The sequence below is a fragment of the Panthera uncia genome, chromosome D1 (assembly GCF_023721935.1).
Source record: "Panthera uncia isolate 11264 chromosome D1, Puncia_PCG_1.0, whole genome shotgun sequence".
In the NCBI taxonomy this organism is placed as follows: domain Eukaryota; kingdom Metazoa; phylum Chordata; class Mammalia; order Carnivora; family Felidae; genus Panthera; species Panthera uncia.
Window position 1 is genome coordinate 13,794,079 of NC_064808.1, and position 16,383 is coordinate 13,810,461.

The 16,383-nt window shown below is 38.0% G+C and overlaps 1 protein-coding gene and 1 pseudogene across 1 annotated transcript; both read right to left on the bottom strand.

Annotated features, from left to right (window-relative positions):
* Positions 1–728: 728 nt before the first annotated feature.
* On the bottom strand, positions 729–1,669 carry LOC125916372 (olfactory receptor 4A16-like; annotated as a pseudogene).
* An 11,593-nt stretch (positions 1,670–13,262) lies between these two features.
* Positions 13,263–14,192, bottom strand: LOC125916378 (olfactory receptor 4A15-like). Its single transcript, XM_049622553.1, has one exon. It carries the CDS (start codon positions 14,178–14,180, stop codon positions 13,263–13,265), a length of 918 nt encoding a protein of 305 aa, XP_049478510.1. The 5' UTR covers positions 14,181–14,192.
* Between the last annotated feature and the right edge of the window lie 2,191 nt (positions 14,193–16,383).

Here is a 16,383-nt window from a genome sequence, read left to right on the forward strand (position 1 = left end):
ATCTTGGGGCACCTGTATTGCTCAGTCAGTTAAGCATCTGAATCTTGATTTCAGCTGGGGTCATGGTCTCACGGTCCTGAGTTGGAGACCAGCATGGGGCTTAGCTATGAGAGCATGGAACCTCCTTGGGATTCTCTCTCTTCCTCTATCTCTCTATGCCCCTCCCCAACTCATTCTCTCTCTCTCTCTCTGCCTATATAAATATTTTCAAATTCTTAAAACACTTGTTTCTAAGTCCCACTTCAATATAAACAAAGAAAAATAAGGCTACAAAGTGATATTAATTATCTTTTTGCTTGTAATAGTACAAATACCTGTGCCTTTTATTCAACCTCCAGAATTTCCCTATTGCATTGAGTCTTAATTCAAAAGACAATTTATTCTACATTTTGATGACTTTATGTAAACAAAAGAGAAACATCACTAGAGAATCCATTGATAGACTAAATTCATTGTCAGAATTTACAACCCTTTTGTTGCTTTAGGATTAATCATAGGGGTGCCTTGGTGACTTAGTTGGTTAAGTGTCTGATTTTGGCTCAGGTCGTGATCTCACAACTTGTGAGTTCAAGCCCTGAGTTGGGCTCTGTGCTGACAGCTCAGAGTCTGGAGCCTGCTTCAGATTATGTGTCTCCATCTCTCTCTGCCCTCTTCACTCATGCTCTGTTTCTCTCATTCTCTCAAAATTACATAAAAATGTTCCAATAAATAAAATAATTAATCATAAATGTGTTCAGTGTTAGTGACACATTTATTCTACCTTTGGTTAAATTTTTACACCAAAATTTTTCCATAGCATTTTTCATCTCTGAACTTCTCAAGGTGTATATTAAAGGATTTAACATGGGAATGATAACCATATAAACCAGAGTTATGGATTTATCAATGGTAATGTTGGAAACAGGTTTAACATACATGAGAAAGGGGAACAAAAAGAAGAAAATCACTGTGGTGTAGGAGCTGCAGGCAGACAGGACTTTGTGCTCCCCTTCTGGTCTGTGACTTTTAAAATAATTTAGAATGACTCCATATGAGACGAGCAGAAGGATAAAGATGACCATGCAGATGGCTCCACCATTGACAACCACTATGAGTAGGTGTTGGTGCAGTTAAGTTCCAATAACGGGCACGTGTCACAGATGAAATGGTCAGTGACATGGGGGCCACAAAACAGGAGGCTGTACACAAAGAGAAGTTGAACCATAGAGTGCATAAGACCTCCAACCCAGGCCACCACCAACAGCAGAATGCAAACCTGTCGATTCATGATAGTCAAGTAATGCAGCGGCCTACAGATGGCCACATAGCGATCATAGGCCATCACGATCAGGAGGAAGACCTCAGACCCCCCAAACAAGTGTTCTAGGAAGAGCTGCCCCAAGCAAGCTGGGAAGGAAATTGTCTTTTTGTCACAGAGTAAGTCTATAATCAATTTGGGAGAGATGACAGTGGAATAAACAACATCCATGAGTGACAGATAGGTAAGAAAGAAGTACATGGGGGAGCCCAGAGAGGAGCTGTCAAAAACAGTCACCACAATGAGCAGGTTGCTCATTATTGTCACAATGTAGATCAGTAAAATCATGACAAATAATGCTTTTTGCCCTTCAGGATCCCGGGTGAGGCCAAGGAGGACAAATTCCGTCACATTGTTACTATTTCTCATTTCCTCTTTCTATATGGCCTGTTTCAAGGATGAGAGCTCAGGACAATGCAATCTGTAATTAAATCGTGAACATGACTATAAATACGTCCATTGTTAAGAGCACATCTTCATCATTAAGTCTTTTCTACAGCAGTTTATACGCAATAAACAGTTAGTGGTAACTATTGAGTTCTTCCAAAATGCCTGTTACACCTTCCCTTGATGGTCCTATTTGTCTTCAGATGATCTTGTTGTCCTACAAGAAAGAAGTTCTATCTCTAAGTCTTAGGGGATTGTCTATAGAGAGGAGTAATCAAAAGCTCAGCTATCAACACAGATTTATTATAGCCTTATTTAAACTATGTCTGTTCTTGGCACAGAAGTCAGCAGTCACAAACAAGGAAAGGATTCCTGCTCTCCAGAAACTTACTTTCTGCTGGTGGCAATAAACGCTACATAAATCGGCATAGAGTCAGACTTTTGAAGTGGTAGTACGTAGTTGCAGTGAGTACCTTTACAGTGTGATGTATCCAGCACCAAAAATAGCCTCTCTTGTGTAATAATTCACTTAATAATACTATGGCATTCCACTATTAGATGTTCAGACTAGACTCTGATGTAAAGACTAGATTTAACTGTATCAAATAACTGCAAAACTATTTAGCACATTGTTCCCTATTACAATGACTTGGTATGATTCTCGATCAGCTTTGTAAGGAGTTGGAGTTCTCTCCATTTAATGTTTGCCCACCCCACAATATCTTAACACAAATAACTCTCTAGATTTTCAGCAAATACATTTGAACTGAACTGGAGAGACTTGCAATTTTCACAAACTGTTACATTAGCAACTGTTTTGCTTTGTTTCTTTTAACTCTGGCAGGATAGTGATAGATAGGAGAAACAGACACTGAAATGAGGGGTAGGGGACAATGAGACATGGTTTTGTTTATAATGCTTTATAGGTATTGAGAGTGCTCAAAAATACAACTTCATTGCCCTGGTTGCAAAAAGCGGCACACTCAGGGGAAAAGTTCAAGCTCAGTGTAAGAAGACATGGGTTTGAGTCATCTTCTAAATGTCATTGCAAGCTTGTCTCAGGTTGCTCATTGGAAAACAAAGGGGTCAAACTAGTCCATCTCTGAATCCTTTCCAGTCCAATGCTCTGTGAGACCTTTCCGTCAGCCGCACCCCTCTATTCTACTGACATTTTTTTCTTTTTTCATATTTTTATAATTAATAAAAATTTCCAAGCTTATTACTGTTACTGTAGAAATGCTAGCCAGTGGTAAATGGATTTGATATTCACAATGATCAAAGAGGAGCAGATAGATGGGCAAATATGCAGAAAACACCTAATTTGAACATTAAAAAAATGTTTAAAAAAAGTAATAAATTGTGAGTTTCATATAGGAAAACATTGAAGTTAGGGAAGTCATATTAGGCAGCTAGGCAAGTGAAAGGAGAACCAGTCTCAGGCTGACTTACCCAATCATATCCTCAGCAAAGGAGGTCTTTCCTCTAGGTGTTAGAATCTCTGTTCTAGAGGCCCTGAGGTTCAGAGGCAGGAGGCCTTGAGATGAGGGAAGTTACTGAGGTTGACATCGCAATTTTTGAAAAGATAGGTAATCATAGTTCCAGAGTCTGCGGTGCAGTAGATGCTGTTGATCAAGGCCTGAATCTATGTCAATTGACACCATAATGATTTTCAGTTCATTAATTCAGTCCCTTAATTTGAATAACTGGTTCTATAAGAAACAAATTATTTTCTAGCAAGAACCTGCTTCTACATCAAATCTGGGTGCTTCCACACTTACTCATTTCCCCATGGCTTACGATGGGTTCCATTGAGCATCTTCATCTCCACATGCGTGTGATTGTATATTACATTTTCTAGGTCATAAGGATCATATATAAAGAGTCTTTAACCAACAAAATAAAAGGCAACTGAAGGAAAGGGAGACAATATTTGCAAAAGACATGTCAGAATAATAGTATCCAAAATCCATAAAGAACTTCTCAAAGTCAACACCCCAAAAACAAATAAAACAGTGACAAAATGGGCAAAACACATGAATAGACACCTTTCCAAAGAAAACATCCAGATGGCTAAGAAACAAATGAAAAGATGCTCAATATCATTTATCATCAGAGAATATGAATCAAAACCACACTGAGATACTACCTCAGAACTGTCAGAATGAGTAAAAATAACAACTCAGGCAACAACAGATGTTGGAGACAATGCAGAGAAAGGGGAGCCCTTTTGCACTGTTGGTGGGAATGCTAACTGTTGCAGCCACTCTGGAGAACAGTATGAACGTTCTTCAAAAAATTAAAAATAGAACTATCCTACAACTCAGCAATTGCGCTACTAGGTATTTATCCAAAGGATACTAAAATGCTGAATTGAATGGGCACGTGCATTCCACTGTTTATAACAGCGCTATCAATAATAGCCAAAATGAATATGATGGAACAGCGTGGAAGTTTTTTGTGTGTGTCACGTCCATGAAATACAGCCAGACCAACACTAAACCATCCTGCACACCTAGAAAACTGATTGGAGGATTAACACAACAATCTTCACAACCGGAACCAGAGAACTCACCAGGTACGCAGTGCAGAGAGGTGAACTTGGGGAGTGAGAAGCTGCAGTGGGCAGGGAGGTGCTTTTGTGGGCACAGAGTGGATAGAATTGGGGTAGGGATAGAATATGGGAAAAGCACCCCTCCCCAAAAGCAGGTGGAGAGAAAGTGGAAAATTGGAAACAGCTGCAGGGACTAAACTAAAAAGGGAGAAGGGAGAAAGGAGAGGGTTTAAATTCCATTAAGGCTGTAAGCAAGGGGAGCACAAAGTCTACAACTCTGCAGCTCAATACCTGGCGGTGCTCTGGTGGGAAGAGTGAATCCCCAGGAGTGGGGTCTGGGAGGTTCTTGGGCCACACGGGGAAAAGCGGTTCACTGCTGGAAGGACATTTGGTAGAGACTGTTGAAGCCACCTGGTCCCAGCAGACCCCAGAAGGCAGCCACACTCACTGGTGCTGGAACAAGGTTGTTAAGGGTGAAGCCTGGTGCCAGATGTATGTTGTGATTTTCCATAATCCCTGAAATGCTGCTGCTACACTATCTCATAACCTTTTTCTGGGGCAGGCTGGCACCTGGCCGCAGTCTCAGGGCACTGGCAGCAACAGGGCCCAGCAAGTGTTCCTGGGTGCAGCTGACATTTGGCCATTGCTCGGTGAGACCCTCCCACAGAGGAGTGGAACGGGTCAAAGCTGCAGTCTTTCAAAAGTAAGGGGCCGGGGAAAACAGCCGCATCTGAGACAAAACTTGGGAGAGAGGTACTGCCTGGGGCTTGGTCACGGACAGTGAAAAAGTGGGGAGTGGACAAAAGCTTAAGACAGAGGACGAGTGTGCAATTGCTGATAGGGGAGAACAGAGTTCTGATACTAGTGACTGGGTAGCTGGGTGATGCCATTTTCACTGCTCCCGCACATATGCATACACACCGTATGAGCGCAACAACACTCCACCCCAGTAGGCTAGAAGCACCATCTAGTGAAGAACAGAGCCATTACACTAAGCCACGCCCAACTGGGCCAACCTTGCTCTTCAAGAACACAAGTCTCACCGCCTACTTAGTTCATGGACTATAAAGTGCTTCACAGTCTGACTTCTAGGGGAAAACGAAGTAATTTCAGTCCTATTTCAATCTGTTAGCAGGTCCATCTATTCAATTCTTTCTTTTTTTTTCTCTTTTTCACTTTTCTTTTTCTTGAATACAGAAAGAGAAAAAATGCATTTTTATTTTCAATTTTTATTAAAAATATTTTCTTTAATTTTTTTCTACTATAGTCTTTACTTCTGTGTAAATTTTTCAAATTCTATCTTACTCCCATCATTTCATTTTAGTCTACTTCAATGTATTCATTTTTTCAAATTCCTTTTTTTCCCCTTTTTTTCTCTAATCTGTCAAACCACTTTCAACACCCAGACCAAAACACACCTAGGATCTAGCATCATTTATTTGACTTGTGTGTGTGTGTGTGTGTGTGTGTGTGTGTGTGTTTGTAATTTTTAATTTTAATATTTTTTAATTTTAATTTTTCTACCTCATTAATTCCTTTCCTCCCAAAAATGACAAAATGAAGGAATTCACCCCAAAGGAAAGAGCACGAAGAAATGACAGCCAGGGATTTAGCCAACACAGATACAAGCAAGATGTCTGAACCATAATTTAGAATCACGATAATAAGAATACTAGCTGGAGTCGAAAATAGATTAGAATCCCTTTCTTCAGAGATAAAAGAAGTAAAAAATAGAATGAAATTAAAAATGCTATAACTGAGCTGCAATTACGGATGGATGCCACGGCAGCAAGGATGGATGAGACAGAACAGAGAATCAGTGGTAGAGGACAAACTTATAGAGAATAATGATGTAGAAAAAAAGAGGAGATTAAGGCAAAAGAGCATGATTTAAGAATTAGAGAAATCAGTGACTCATTAAAAAGGAACAACATCAGAATCATAGGGGTCCCAGAAGAGGAAGAGAGAGAAATAGGGGTAGAAGGGTTATGTGATCAAATCATAGCAGAAAAATTTCCTAAACTGGGGAAAGACACAGACATCAAAATCCAGGAAGCACAGAGGACCCCCATTAGATTCAACAAAAACCGACCATCAACAAGGCATGTCATAGTCAAATTCACAAAATACTCAAGCAAAAAGAGAATCATGAAAGCAGCAAGGGAAAAAAAGTCGCTAACCTACAAGGGAAGACAGATCAAGTTTGCAGCAGATCTATCCACAGAAACTTGGCAGTCCAGAAAGGAGTGGCAGGATATGTTCAATGTGTTGAATCAGAAAAATATGCAGTCAAGAATTCTTTATCCAGCAAAGATGTCATTCAAAAAAGGACAGATAGGGGCGTCTGGGTGGCTCAGTCAGTTAAGCGGCCGACTTCAGCTCAGGTCATGATCTCATGGTCCGTGGGTTCGAGCCCTGCGTCGGGCTCTGTGCTGACAGCTCAGAGCCTGGAGCCTGTTTCAGATTCTGTGTCTCCCTCTCTCTGACCCTCCCCCGTTCATGCTCTGTCTCTCTCTGTCTCAAAAATAAATAAATGTTAAAAAAAATTAAAAAAAAAAACAAAATAGGAGATAAAAAGTTTCCCAGACAAACAAAAACTAAAGGAGTTTGTGACCACTAAACCATCCCTGCAAGAAATTTTAAGGGGACTCTCTGAGGGGAGAAAAGATGAATATATATACCAGTGAAGAAATGGGCAGAAGACGTGAAAAGGCACTTTTCCAAAGAAGACATCCAGGTAGCCAACAGACACATGAAAAGTTGCTCCACATCACTCATCATCAGGGAAATACAAAGCAAAACCACAATGAGATACCACCTTACACTTGTCAGAATGGCTAACATGAACAACTCAGGCCACAACAGATGTTGGCAAGGATGTGGAGAAAGAGGATCTCTTTTGCGTTGTTGGTGGGAATGCAGACTGGTGCAGCTACTGTGGAAAACAGTATGGAGGTTCCTCAAGAAACTAAAAATAGAACTACCCTATGACCCAGAAATTGCACTACTAGGCATTTATCCACGAGATACAGGTGTGCTGTTTTGAAGGGACACATGCACCCCAATGTTTATAGCAGCACCATCAACAATAGCCAAAGTATGGAAAGAGCCCAAATGTGCATCAATGGATGAATGGATAAAGAAGATATGGTGTATATACATACCCCGGAGTATTCCTCGGCAATCAAAAAGCATGAAATCTTGCCATTTGCAACTACGTGGATGGAACTGGAGGGTATTATGCTAAGTGAAATTAGTCAGTCAGAGAAATACAAATATCATATGACTTCACACATATGAGGACTTTAAGAGACAACACAGATGAATATAAGGGAAGGGAAACAAAATAATATAAAACAGGGAGGGGGACAAAACATAAGAGACTCATAAATATGGAGAACAAACTGAGGGTTATTGGAGGGGTTGTGGGAGGGGAGATGGGCTAAATGGGTAAGAGGCACTAAGGAATCTACTCCTGAAATCATTGTTGCACTGTATGTTAATTTTTATGTAAATTTAAAAAAAATTAAAAATAAAATTAAAAGAAAAATGAAGACCCCCCCCCAAAATAATAGCCAAAGTATGGCAGAGCCCAAATATCTATCAACTGATGAATGGATAAAGAAGATATGATATGATGTGATTTTATATATATACATAGAGAATGGAATTATAGTATATTATAATTATATATATTATATAATAAAATATATATATATATATATATATATAATGGAATATTGGTGAACAAAAAGAATAACATCTTACCATTTGCAACAATGTGGATGGAACTAGAGTATATTATGCTAAGCAAAATAGTTTAGTTAGAGAAAGACAAACATCATGATATCACTCATATGTAGAATTTAAGAAACAAAACAGATGAACATAGGTGAAGGGAAGGAAAAATAAGATAAAAACAGAGAGGAGAGCAAATCCTAAAAGACTCTTAAATACAAAGAACAAACTGAGGGTTGTCGGAGGGGATATGGGTGAGGGTAGGGCTCCATGGGTGATGGCCATTAAGGAGGGCACTTTTTAGGGTGAGTGCGGTATGCTATATGTAAGTGATGAATCACTAGATTCTACTCCTGAAGCCAAGGAGTAACATACTGTATCGAACATACACTGTATGTTAACTAACTTGAATTTAAATAAATAAATTCTTTAAAATATATAAAAATAAATAGTGTATATATATATAAATATAAATACAAATAAATATCTGTATGTATAAATAAATATACAAATAAATAACTGAAGATCTTTCTTACATGCTAAGCCACACAAAATTGCTTACCTAAGTGTATTCATAGCTTACCTAAAATGTATGTATAGCTTTATGCTTGTGTTAAATATAAATCTCAAAAAGCATCTAAGCTTTTATCTTAAGAAGCTAGACAAAGACATCTAAAGCCAAAGAAAAAAAAAAAAAGATGTAATGAAGAAAGATAAAAATGAATGAAATTGAATACAGAGAGTAAACTAAAATAGCCAAAGTTGTGAAGTTGGGTATTTTATATTACAACTGATAACATTATAGCAGGTGAAATCAAGAGAAAATTACCAATATCAGGAATTGAAAAGCACATAAAATTGCACTGATGTTTCAGAGTTTAAAAAGTTCCAATTATTCTATAAATTTGAATCCTCAGATAAAATGTGTAAAATAAAGGAAAAAGACAACCTTCTGAAAAAGACTCAAAAATAAATAGAATTACAAAAGCTAAATACTCCTATATCTCTCCAAGAAATGAACTGTCCCTTTCTTGTAAACAACATGGTTGTGTCATAGAAAACCCTAAAGAATCTACAGAGATTACTAGAAATAATAAGTGGATTTAGCGAGTTTTCAGGAACACAAGGTCCAAATAAAACATTCAATTGCATTTCTATTAGTATCCATAACAACTGAAAACTTACACAATGCTAAACACCTTTTACATTAGTATCGGAAAAGAAAAGTACTCAGGAAAAAATGAGCAACATCCTCCCACTAAAAATTCCAAATGTTTATGAAGCAAAATTTTGAAAACACCCCAACAAATAGATATCTTGTGTTCAGGAGCTAGAAAATTCAATATTGTTAAGACGCAATTCACTCCAAAATGATCTATAACGTGAAACCTCCAGCATGCCCTTTCAGGGATGTGGACGGTTGTATCTTCCAAAAAGGAGACAATGTCTTCCATCCTACATGCTGTTCCACAGTGTGACTTTGCCACCAAGCATTGACCTCCACACCACGTGTCATCATCTAGTTCTCCACCACCACAAATCTGGGTGTGCCTGCTCTAACCAGTATAAGATGGTGAAAATGACACTGGGCTGGTTTTGGATATAACCCTTAACTGACCTGACTCCTTCTGCTTTCTACCACTGAGGTCCCTGAGCACCATGTAAAAAGTCTGATTGTCCTGCTTGTGGTCCTGCATCTAACTGAATAGGGGAAGGGACCTGTTGGGTTCCTTCCAGTCGCCATTTCAAAGCCACTCTGAACAGGAATGAAGCTTCCCTGGATCCTGCAGACCCCTCAGCTATCAGATGAATAACACAGACTGACTTCAGTCCATGCCCCATGAAGCAGAAGAAATATCCAGCCAACCTCGGCCAGAATTGCTGGCTTACAAGCAAAATGATTACCATAATAAGAGTAGCTAACACATATGTCACCTCACATAATTAGAATTTCGGTGTGGGATGAAACTATTTAAGATTCACTCTCTCAGCAACTATGTCTATATAATACATTATTGTTAACTACTGTACCCCGCTATACATTAGCTCCCCAGAACTTATTCATCTTATAACTAGAAAATTGTGTGCCCTTTGACTAACATCTCCCTATTTGCCCCACCCTCCAGGCCCCGGCAAGCACCATTCTCTGGCTTCTATAATCTGGGTTTTTAATTCCACATATAAATGAGATCATACAGTATTTGTCTTTCTCTGTCTGACTAATTCTGCCTAGCTTAATGCCTTCAAAGCCTCTCGTGGTGTTGCAATTGGCAGGATTTTCTTCTTTGTTTTACCTAATAATATTCTCTTGTGTATATATATATATATATAATATATATATATAATATATATGTTATATATATATTATATATTATATTATATAATATATATAATTATATATATAATATATATATTATATAATATCTGATATTATATATTATGTATTATATATTATGTATTATCTGATATTATATATGTATTATATATTTATATAAATATATATATTTATGTTTCCATTCATTAATCGATGGACACTTAGGTTGTTCCCATGTCTTGGCTACGGTGAATAATACTGATGTGAACATGGGAATGCAGATATCTCCTCAGCATTCTGATTTCATATTCTTAAATATACACACAGAAGTGGAATATGTGGAATGTATAGTAATTCTATTTCACTTTTTTGAGGAATCTCCATAGAGATTTCTAGAGTGCTAAAACAATTTATATACCCAACAGCGAACTGGACTCCCTCTTTTTTTAAAGCTTTTATTTATTTCTTTTGAAAGAGAGAGCAAGAGAAAGAGAGAGCATGCACACAAGTAGGGGAGGGTCAGAGAGAGAGGTGGAGAGAGAATCCCAAGAAGGCTCTGACCTGACAGCACATAACCCGATCTGGGGCTCAATCTCACGAACCATGAGATCGTGACCTGGGCCCAAATCAAGAGTCAGACACTTAACTGACTGAGCCATGTAATCTCTTTTCTCTTTGATAACATCCATCCTAACAAGTATGAGGCAATATCTCATTGTGGCTTTTAATAATTTTAATGTTAAATTAAAAGTAAAAGAATAATACAATATAATGTCTTTATATAAAAACACCCATAGTTACAGCAAAACAACATATTTGTAACAATATCAAAGAATACTAAATATTTGTAGAAGAAAATATATATATATATATATATACATATATATATATATATATATTTACGTTTAATGAAGAAAAGACTCAAATTCTTACTCCAATAGATCAAGAATTCAAGACTAGGCTCTTTTTGCTGTGCCCTTACATGGCAGAAGGGGCAAGTGAGTTCTATCAGGTCTGTTTTTACAGAGACACTAACCTCATTCATGAGAGCTCTCCTCTCATGACGTAATCACCTCTCAAAGACCCCACCTCCAAACACCACATATCATAGAGGACGTAACTCATGAATTTCGAGGGGAACACTAATATTCAGTGCATAGCAACATCCAAAAGTTGATGACTTAATTACACAAATTCTGATAAAATCAAATGTTTAATCTTATTTAAAGAATAGTGTTATGTTTGGGAAGATTTGCGATGACATAACAAGTCTTCATGTAATAATAATAGGGATGAAAATGCGGACATAAAGTTTCTCATACACTGTGATTTACCAGGGAAAAGGTTCCATGTCCCCATAGCCTGGGCGCCTCATGGATCCAGACTAAGTAAAAGAGGCAGAACCATGAGTTTCTTTGACCACATGATTCCTACTGTAGTAGGGACAGATAATATTTTCTTTCAAGCCTAATCGAGAGAGGGAGGCTTATGAAAGAGGTCTCTGTTAAATAAATCAATATATATTATGGCTTCTTTATTACCTAATAATCTGCATTCCATTAAGAGCAGAGGTCAGAATGGCATGCCATATCGTCAGCACTTTTCTTTTCTTTTTATTTTTTGTGTTTATTTATTTTTGAGAGACAGACAGAGAGTAAGGGAGGGGCAGAGAAAGAGGGAGAAAGAGTTCCCAAGCAAGCTCCCTGCTGTCAGAACAGAGCCTGATGTGGGGCTTGAACTCACAAACCCTGAGATCATGACCTGAGCCAAAACCAAGTGTCGGACGCTTAACCAACTGAGCCACCCAGGCATCCCTTGTCAGCACCTTTCTTACCAATGATATCACTCAAATATCTGGTGTCAGGTTCTGTGTTGCATATTTAAACCTCATGGATTATGTACTATGATAATTCTATATATGAAAGGTAAGGCCTGGGTCCCTGTAGGAGGCTACTAAACACTGTAAGCAAAAAAAGATGTGGGGGCACTGAAAAAATGGCAGAGAATTATCAGATATACTAAACTATGTAGGAAATTTAATGAATCATTTCTATGAAATATAACACTAAACAAAGTCATTCCACTTTAGGAGATAATAGGATCCCCCACTCAGAAAAATGAGTAAAACTTACTTATTATATCTATCCCTTTTGTTCAGATTTTTTTTCTACAATTAGCTTCCTTATGATTAATATTATACCTAGGAAGCAGCATTCCTCCTCAACCTTAACGTGCTAAGCAACATGAACAAAATTATATACTTAAGTGTCTTGCAGATACAAAAATAAGATCTATACTTCAAGTCTTAATATGAGTTGTTTTTGTATGGGAGGAGTGGACCAAGGATTTATGTCCCATTTCTGATTTTCTTTCTCTGAAATATATAGAGCACTATGAATTCTGAAAGTGAACAATTATGTAAGAGTGAAAAGCAAAAAATGTCCACTAACAAAAATAAATTTATAGTGTTAACTACAGCATAACTGATCACATAGAACTTAAACCTATAGTTTCAATAGAGACTTTTTTTTTTAATTTTTTTTTCAACGTTTTTTATTTATTTTTGGGACAGAGAGAGAGACAGAGCATGAACGGGGGAGGGGCAGAGAGAGAGGGAGACACAGAATCGGAAACAGGCTCCAGGCTCCGAGCCATCAGCCCAGAGCCCGACGCGGGGCTCGAACTCACGGACCGCGAGATCGTGACCTGGCTGAAGTCGGACGCTTAACCGACTGCGCCACCCAGGCGCCCCTCAATAGAGACATTTTATATGCAAAAGCTATACATCGACTTTCCTAAGAAATTATGAAAATCTTAGAAATATGTTTTGACCATTGGAAGTACTTACATCTTAAATGTTTTTCATCATGCACAACTTTAAACCTGAGGAGGAACTTACTACAAATAAATAATCCTTTCCTGGATGGAGCAAACTCTTCATTGAAAATAAAAAGGTGATATATTTCTCTTCCTCCTCATTTTCTTCTTCTGGTCCAGAGCTTCTTCATGGCATTTTTCATCTCTCCATTTCTCAGAGTATAGATTAGGGGGTTCAACATAGGGGTGATAACTGTGTAAAATACAGTCAAGGATTTATCAATGGGTAAGGTAGAAGGAGGTCTCACATACATGAAGATGCAGGGGACAAAGAAGAGGACCACCACCGTAATGTGGGAGCCACAGGTGGATAAGGCTTTGCGCCTGCCTTCCTGACTAAGGTTCTTCAGAGAATGCAGAATGACCCCATAGGAGATGAGCAACACTGTAAAGATGACCACACAGATTGCCCCATCATTGGCAACCACAGTGAGGCCAATAACATAAGTGTCAGTGCAGGCAAGTTTTAATAATGGGTACATGTCGCAGATGAAGTGGTCAATGACATTGGGACCACAGAAGGGAAGGTTGTAAACAAAGAGAAGCTGAACAACAGCATGCAAAAAACCTCCAACCCAGGCCAACAGCAGCAACAGAACACACACCCGTTGATTCATGATGGTCAAATAATGCAAGGGTTTGCAGATGGCCACATAGCGGTCATAGGCCATGACCACCAGAAGTAAAATCTCTGCACCACCAAACAAGTGTCCTATAAAGAGCTGGGACATGCAAGCTTGGAAGGAAATGGTTTTCTTCTCATAGAGTAAGTCTATAATCATATTTGGAGTGACTGTAGTAGAATACACAGCATCCATAAATGATAAGTAACCAAGAAAGAAATACATAGGAGCATCCAGGGTTGGACTGACCACCACGGTCACCACAATGAGGAGGTTGCCCACCATTGTCACAATGTAGATGAGCAAGAACACAACAAATAATATTTTCTGACCTTGGAGGCTCTGAGTGAGCCCCAAGAGGACAAACTCAGTCACATTGATCCTATGTTCCATATGTCCTTTTGTCCTTATATCAGAGTTCAGGAGAAAATTAGCTATAAATATAATTATGACTAGTGACTTCCTGAAACTCTAACCTAATCTTTTTATTCATTCAACAAATAAATATTATAATTTCTTATGTCCCACTACTTTCAGAAATTATAGTATACAAGGCTGATTAAAGCATGCTCCCTAGGCTCAGCAATATTGCAGATTAATGGAGAGACAAGTAATTAAAGACATTTGGGGGAAGGGGAATATTATTAAATAAATGGGTTGCTACAAGCAGCTTTCCATCTGGAAACTAGTACAATTGTACCAATAGAAGATTCTTCAAATAAAAATTTTTAATGGATTAAGGTTTAATGAAAAACTAAAGCAAGATTTATACTTACTCCCCAGTTAATAAAAGAGGTGACTATCTATATTCTAGAATCCTCTTAACTAGTAAATAAAATCACAAATTGATCTATTTTACAATTTCAAAACATCTTAAGGATTTAAAAAAAAGATACCACAACACCAATAGATGAAAGTATTTTGGAGAAAATATTTACATTTTAGAGGACATACACAGAGTTAATATCAAAATGGACACAGAGCTCTAAACATTTAAGTAAATGACAAATGACTCAGTGGCAAAGTGAGTAAATCATATAAGCAAGTAATAAAAGGAATGGCCAACAAATGTATGTTCTGATGCTGAAACTCACCTATGAACAGAAACATGAATTGACGTAACACCTGGCTTATGAAAGTGTTCCCTTGGACTCTTCAAAATCACATTTTCAAGATATGTGGATGCTACATCATCCTCTAAACTTTCACAGGTTAACAAGCAATGCTCAGAGAACACATGAGTTGAAACTATCATGAGATTTACAAGTATCTGCCCATTAAAATATCCCTAAATAGTTACACCTGAAACTATGTCTAGAAACACAGGTGTTAGAGAAAGTGCATTAATGTGGATCTTTGTATGTGAAAATAGCTAAAAGAATATTACAAAACTCAGTCAATCCTCACATATGTTAGTATCCCAAAGAGTGTCTAACATGGCTGATTTTAAGAATCACACAGGAGAACTTTTAAAGGACTGTGAATTCCCGCACCACCAAAATCTAAAATGTAAAGCCTAGGCTGGACTCTTACATCTAGTTAACCTTCCTGGGTTACCTGCAACTAAGACAGACGTTCAGTCCAAGGTCTGGGTTGTAGTCCTTCTCCCATGTATTTTGTACGCTGATGACACCTCTGTGCACACAGAGCAGGAAAACACATGCACCATCACTGGACCTTGAACTGTTTCCATGTGAACAATGTTTTCCATGCTTGCAGAAAGTCTCAGTCATTTCAGTCTTTCAGAAAAAGGCTACCCCTTAAATTGCCGGGTTTTTTCAAAACAAATATGAAGGTCCTGTAACCTAAACAAGTCTGAATCTCGACTGGGAACAAAGAGACCCCAAATCTTCATTGTTGGCAGAATTTGTTCTAACAACAAGTGAATGTTAAACAAACATTGTGAGGTTAAAAAAAAAGGTCAGCTTTATAGGAGATAAAATTGTGATTTGTTTAAACAAAGGTTATGTGGTTTGGTTTTTATGTCAATATAAGTAAAATAGTGAAATATCCTTTGACGACATTAAATTCTCTATCAATTACACTGGCCTGTCTTCACAAAGCACAGTAAAATTTTGGATTTCCTGAATGATGGAGAATAACTCATATACATACTTCATTATGTTCTGAGTCCGTCATTTCAATTCCTGAAAAAGCCAGTTGTGTGAACAGTGATACAAACACTCTCTGAGGTCAAGACAAATATCTGTAAACACTTTATCTGGGGTTGGACTACAACACATATGGGTGAGTCATTCAATTGGTGCATCTCCAAGAGTCATTTTTCCCTAATTAAATTCATTGGGACCTTCATCATAATTTTGAGAGTAGACCCTGCATCTCCAGAGATGCCAGCAGAATAATCACCATGTACAACAGGACTTGCAGAAACACGTCCTTGGGGTGAGGGGACGGGGTGGATCACAAAAGAACAACTTGAGATTGAGTCACCAAAAGGGAAATGTCCAGTGTGGGCAGAAATAAAACATGTAAACACTCTCTTCTTTAAATCATGACTTTCAAAATAGACAAAGGTGTGTCAGTTAGGTTTAAGCTACGTCTTTGCCCACAGAAACTGCACTGACTTCCAGAAGAT

Bases quoted from the DNA above. Each gene is read 5' to 3' on its own strand.
- LOC125916378 (XM_049622553.1), bottom strand. From the start codon at position 14,180: ATGGAACATAGGATCAATGTGACTGAGTTTGTCCTCTTGGGGCTCACT.